General features: G+C 36.2%; 1 protein-coding gene across 5 annotated transcripts in view; it reads right to left on the reverse strand.

Annotated features, from left to right (window-relative positions):
• LOC138324056 (transcription factor 7-like 2) overlaps nt 1–5,203 on the reverse strand; it is a 55,535-nt gene extending 50,332 nt beyond the window's left edge. The window contains exons 1-2 of one of the 5 annotated variants that reach the window (XM_069269063.1): nt 4,693–5,104; nt 4,504–4,567 (exon numbers count right to left, since the gene is read on the reverse strand). In XM_069269063.1, the coding sequence (XP_069125164.1) occupies nt 4,504–4,567; nt 4,693–4,836 (208 nt within the window). In that variant the 5' untranslated portion in view covers nt 4,837–5,104. Of the gene's footprint in view, nt 1–4,503; nt 4,568–4,692 lie in introns of all 5 variants that reach the window. The other 4 variants (XM_069269062.1, XM_069269067.1, XM_069269065.1 and 1 more) reach the window with 4 other exon arrangements.
• Between the last annotated feature and the right edge of the window lie 797 nt (nt 5,204–6,000).

Consider the following 6,000-nt stretch of genomic DNA (forward strand, 5'->3'; position numbering starts at 1 on the left):
TACATAGGTTACGTCAGATGATAAATATTTTAACTTGCCACTTCAGTAAAAGGGATATAACACATTAAGTAATAAGATGCTGGAGGGAAGTTTGATTGTAATATCAGAGACAGGCTGCAGGGATGAGCCAGTATAGTAGCTGATTAGCCCTCCCTCCCCCCCCCCTCCCCAATCTCACAGATGTTCACTACAGGTGTTCAGAAAAGACCTACTACCACCGATTTCACCAAGTCTGCATTTGGTCCGGTTGCTTGGTGTTTTTTTTTATTACATCACTTTTACACCTACATAATCATTTAAGGATATATTTACAGGTTTTGGTGGTCGGGAGCCCGGAGGTTGAGTTAAGTTTCTAGTGAAAAAAACTATCCATCATAGCCCTTGCCTGATCATACCTATGTAACTGCCCCTTGTATATGCCTGTTAGTCTTCATCTTTAAGTCATGACCCAGAGCTGTAGAGTAATTAGGTACATGTGCATGTGATACCTATAAAATAGAAGATTAACTTGGTAAATGTCTATGTTTGTTTTTATTTTACGTTGCATTAATAGCTAGGGTCATTTAAGGATATGCCTGGTTACGGAAGTGGTGGGAACCTGGAGTTCCCAGAGAAAAACCAACCTACAGTCACAATCAGTACTGGGTATTTGCCCCAAGAAAAATTCAAATTGGAGAACCAGAGGTGTAAAGCTAGGGTTAATCTGTCGCGATGCAGAACACCTTAAACACTTGAATTGGTCACCACAGCTAGTAGTCACATGAAGTAACTTGGCGGTAAGTTGTACATATGCAATAATGCAGTGATATGTAATTGTATGTCAAGATTAAGTTTGCAGTTTGTCCACTTTGAAAAATTTCAAAGCATTCTTCCAAATGACTCAATCTACAACTTGCTTACATAACTCTTTCGATGCTGCTCATGTTTAAGTCAACATCACTTTATCAATTTTGTATACATATATACAACAAAATCATTACATAATATGCATGCATTTAGTGTTTATAAATATGGCTATCACGATTAACGTAAATATTATTTAAGTTCCATGCATCACCACAAACTAAAGTTTACCTTAGTTGATGTGAATGCCCCCAATATTCTCTTAATTTAAAATAATTACATCAGATAGTGTAATAACTTCCTGTTTGCTGATGACAATTTTTCAGTCATCATTTTACAAACAGCAAACTACAACACTTTTGCTTCAATATATATATAAAACTGTATGCATGACCCAATTGCCCAAGCCAAGTTACCCTTGTCTCTTGACAATTTCACTTACTTGGCCTAATTGCATAATTTCTCAAAACCTTGTCATAATATAAATTGAGTTTGTTAAAAATGATTTTATATTCATGTTTTTAACAAGTTATCTGCATGTCCTTGACCCAGATTGTCCTATAGCTGAAATTTAATGGTATCTGCCCTTAACCCGAATCCTGATCATCTTAGCTAGTGATTGTTGTTTGCCATTGACCTATATACTGTCCTGCCCTTGACCCAGATTGTCATACGACCTTGACCAAGATTGTCCTAGCATGTGATAGTTGTTATCTGCCCTTGACCCAGATTGTCCCACCTTTGACCCAGACTGCCCTAGATTATTGTTGTCCTTCACCCTTGTCCATTGTTGCCCTAGATTATTGTTGTCCTTCACCCTTGTCCAAATGAATATTTTACATGCCATATTCAACCCAATTAGCGCCAATGTCCCTATAAACGCCCCTCCTGCTTTTTGAGGCCTTGATTTCAATTGTCCACGCATAAATAAAAACCAAAACTACACAAAACTGTCTAGATTTACAATAATTATGTCTTATTAGCACCTTTTCATTTTTTCAATTTTTTAAACACCCTGGGCGCTTATTGGGTCGAATACAGTATGTATCTTTGGCCAAAATACATATCTCTGTATATTTAAAAGTTGTATTTACTCATTAAATGTTATCTTAATATAACTGTTCTAAATAACAATTGTTATTTGTATACATATTGTCTACAACTGTCACAAATGCCATGTGTCCATTATTCTCTCATGCTTTTCTCAGAAATTTTTATTTGTCTTGTGTTAGGAGCCTGACCATGTGAGATATATACTGGGCAATGTGTCTAGTAAATCCAACCCGACAAAAACCAGAAGTCTATAAAATTGGCTGGCTGCAAATTTAGCTTTGACATTAAAGGCAGACTTAATTGACATGTTATCACTGTATTTTCATTTAAGACCTGCAGGAGTTGTTATGTTTGAAGTTTCACTATCAAGGCTGAAAGTTTCAGTAGGATTGCACTACAGAGCAGTGACCCTCTGTCACCGTCAAGGTCTGTATATGCTGAGAAGTGTGTCACCGTGTTTGTGTTTGTCCGCAAATAAGACCCCTCCCACATCTAAGACCCCTCCCACTAATAAGACCCCCCCCCCAACTATTTTGACATATTTCATGAGTTAGGGGGGGATGTCTGCAAATAAGACCCTACATCTATTTTTCCATTTACTGGATGAAGTATTTGAGGATATGTGTTAGTTTACAAATTTGTCATAATAATAATCAATGCATTCTTTATATTATTACCAGAACAGTAGCACATATAATATTGATTGTCATTATTACAAAATATGAATACTGTATTACGTACATGTATGTTTGAATTCTTCACATTTCTTTAAATCCTTAAAATCCTTAAATCCAACTTCTGACAATTGACAATCCTAGCTTTAATATATATTTCATCATACTGGAATTCATTCATCTTCGAACTTAACAAAATAAACAAACTGTCAATTAAAACTATACAAAAGTTCTACATGTTCACCAAGTATTGTATGTATATATATGTACCAATACTCGTTTACAGTGATCAGAATTACAACATCGTGATATGTAAACTATTTGATATAATGTATCTGCAGAATAGAATAAATCTTATCGTCGTACAAGGTGCCGTCTCCTTGTATCTAGTACAGTGGTTGTTGATCCTAGGTTAAATAATCCAAGGCCATTATTCGTAGGGTTTAAGTGAAACTGATCATTATTGAGATCACTACGCCTTTGAAGTGTACTATCACCTAACACACCTCAAATAGGGACAATCCCTTAGATTTGGATCGGTGTCAGTCGGACAAAAAACTGCAAAGAATATCGAACAACATATGTCACGGGTATAGGAAAAAAATTCAATACACCTAAACCTTGTTCTTAAGAAATTAAAGATGGTCAGTGTCAAACTATTGAATTAAATGACAAAAAAAAATAAGAGTGTAAAATAAAAATAAAACCTATCTGGAAAGTTTCTAGCTGACAAATTTAATAATATCTTGGAACATTCACCAGTTGACTTGCGATTAATTAGGATATTTCATGTAAACAATTTTTTTTTATATTTCCCTTTGATTCATGTTATAGGGGTCTTTTTATGGTATAACGGTAATACCATACTGTAACATCATGGAACTGAATAAAAATTTTTATTGTTTTTTGATAAATTCAGTATCAGCAAAGTTATCAGCAACAAAAATTTATATGTTTGAACAGATGAGACAGCCAGGCGGTGAAAAAAATGATGGAAGGGTTCTTAATTATAAATTATTTGCATTATCCTTTCTAACCATGTTTGAATATTAAATATTCCAATAGGCGGTTGTAAAAGTGTTGTAGTATTTTTTGTTTATATTCATATATATTGATCATTCAGATATCATCAATAATTTCAGGTTTTTTTACCATATTGTGTGATTGTGTACATTGGCATTTATCCAGACAGTTTTACCTAGCATAAATCTTGATTTATGCATGGTCATGGGGGTAACATCTGATTTATCATCATCAAAATATCTAAATTTACATCTTTAGTGCACGTTGATTTAAGATGAAAGATGACCAGGTTATCCGTGTTCTGTAAGGCTGGATGCTTGATGGAGCAGCGAGAACTTCAAACAGTCTGTATCCTTCAGGTTCAGTACATAATGATGCCATCCTGTAACCCAATCCTTTAGGCAGCTATTCAAATTCAAACTGGCTCCTTAATACAGCACGTTTCACTGACCACTGCCTCTATACACATTTGGTCAGTTATCTGTTACTAAAAATATCCTCACAGCCAACAAGACGTTTATTACTATAATTCCGTAAGGTATCATTAAATAATGATAAATTCAAAAGAAAACTTCCTCGGATTGGAAGATAAATACCGACACATTTGTCATACGATAGCATTCAAGTCCTTTGTGAAGCGAAGGCATGTCAACCGGGCCACAGGGCTATTCATATGCATATGAGGACACAAAGAAACCCACAACAAAAGGTGCATAATTCTACACACTAGATCACTTCCTATACACACGACATAAACAGGTCCCGTTTCACAAGCTCTTTTACCTCACAGACGATTGAGAATTAGCCAGAATGAATCCCGGTATATCCAAATCAAATCGAAAATCGGATGTAAAACTCCGTGACCCAGTGGTCAGCGTTGACCAGTAGGCGACATGAATTTAAAACTTACCGTCCTCGCGTCCACCCTCCTTCTCGTTTCCAGCGTAGCTGCCTCCAAGGTTATTGTTTTTGCCCTGAAATGGACAGATATATTAGTCACATATTTATCCAGGCCATGATGGGGGCATATACTAGACGACCCAGATGAATCAAACAGACCACAGTCCCTATTGATGTAATTACAAACTACACTACATACCTCCTCTGTTTCGGTAACCAAACCCAGTTTATCCTCGGATAAATTTTCGGACGATCTCTTTTCTTCCTCGCCTTCATCTTTGTAAACTTTTACTTCATCGTTCGAGAAAAAGTCTTCGGAGCCGCCAGAGTTCACATGCGGCATTGTAAAAACACAAAATACAATCCAATCCTTTACTTTTTGATGTACTGTCTCTCACACACACGTTTTGAATCCGCCATGAATATACTCTCTGTGAAGACATTCAGATGGGAAGCGCCCAATTGGCAGCAAGCACTTAACCGGCCGACCAATCAAAAGCGTCGTTACAAAAAGGTTCCAGGCCGACAGAGGCTCGCCAGAGGGCGTGATTTGAATAAAATACACGCGAATTTCCCCAAATTTCTACATTTTTTCGATTTCGGAGAGAAAGTTTAATGCGATGTTAAAATACTAGAGTACCAATACTACAAGATGTCATCATGGGAGTAAGGTATTAGGATCTATTCATCGAATACGGGGGTCGACAATTCCATTATTTACATTTTAAAAAATGTAGGCCACCACAGAGGATTTCTCCTTTAGATGCCTTCCCTTTGATGTTGGAAAACAACATCTGAAGGAGTAAATGCGTGCAAGTCGTATAAAAAGGATGTGGTAGTATTATATTTTTGTAATATGATTACATTTACAATATCAAGATTTGCCTTTTCACAGTTATAATAATATTATCACTCCGAAAAAAGCAAGAAATATGTACAATGTGTTAAATCACCAGTAATTTAAGTCACCAAACTTGTGAAAAGATCAATTAAAAAACGAGAATACTCAACGTCTTTAGCCATTCTTTAAATGTTGTCTTTTATTGAAGTTAATATTGCAACCACAGCTAAGAATAATTTAATCATTTATCGTTAAATCAATTTTAGACTGTTTGTTTTAACTGGAATCCACCAGAGTTTAGACAGGCAACAACGGTTAAAACATTCCTGCTATGCGTCTCGACTATAATGTTTTTAACTAGGGTCCCTTTGATGTTGCCGTCTATCTCGAATCCCAGCGATCCGATAGACCTGCCCGCTTGCAAAGGTCAAGTGGGTTGGAAGAGAAATTCGTTCCTATGGCACACATTGTCTTTTTACTCGGTTCAATCTCGTCTTGAAACAAGCGGTAGAAAACATAACATCGAACCTGTGTATTTCATCAATGTGCGCTATATTGGGTATTAGTAATTTCCATATAGAACAAGTATTTGTCGGCTCCCTTTGATCTGTCGGCAAGCCTTTGTGATACCTTATATGGCAGTACAGGCTGAGCAATGAGTCTAGA

Source organism: Argopecten irradians, chromosome 5 (assembly GCF_041381155.1).
Source record: "Argopecten irradians isolate NY chromosome 5, Ai_NY, whole genome shotgun sequence".
NCBI lineage: Eukaryota > Metazoa > Mollusca > Bivalvia > Pectinida > Pectinidae > Argopecten > Argopecten irradians.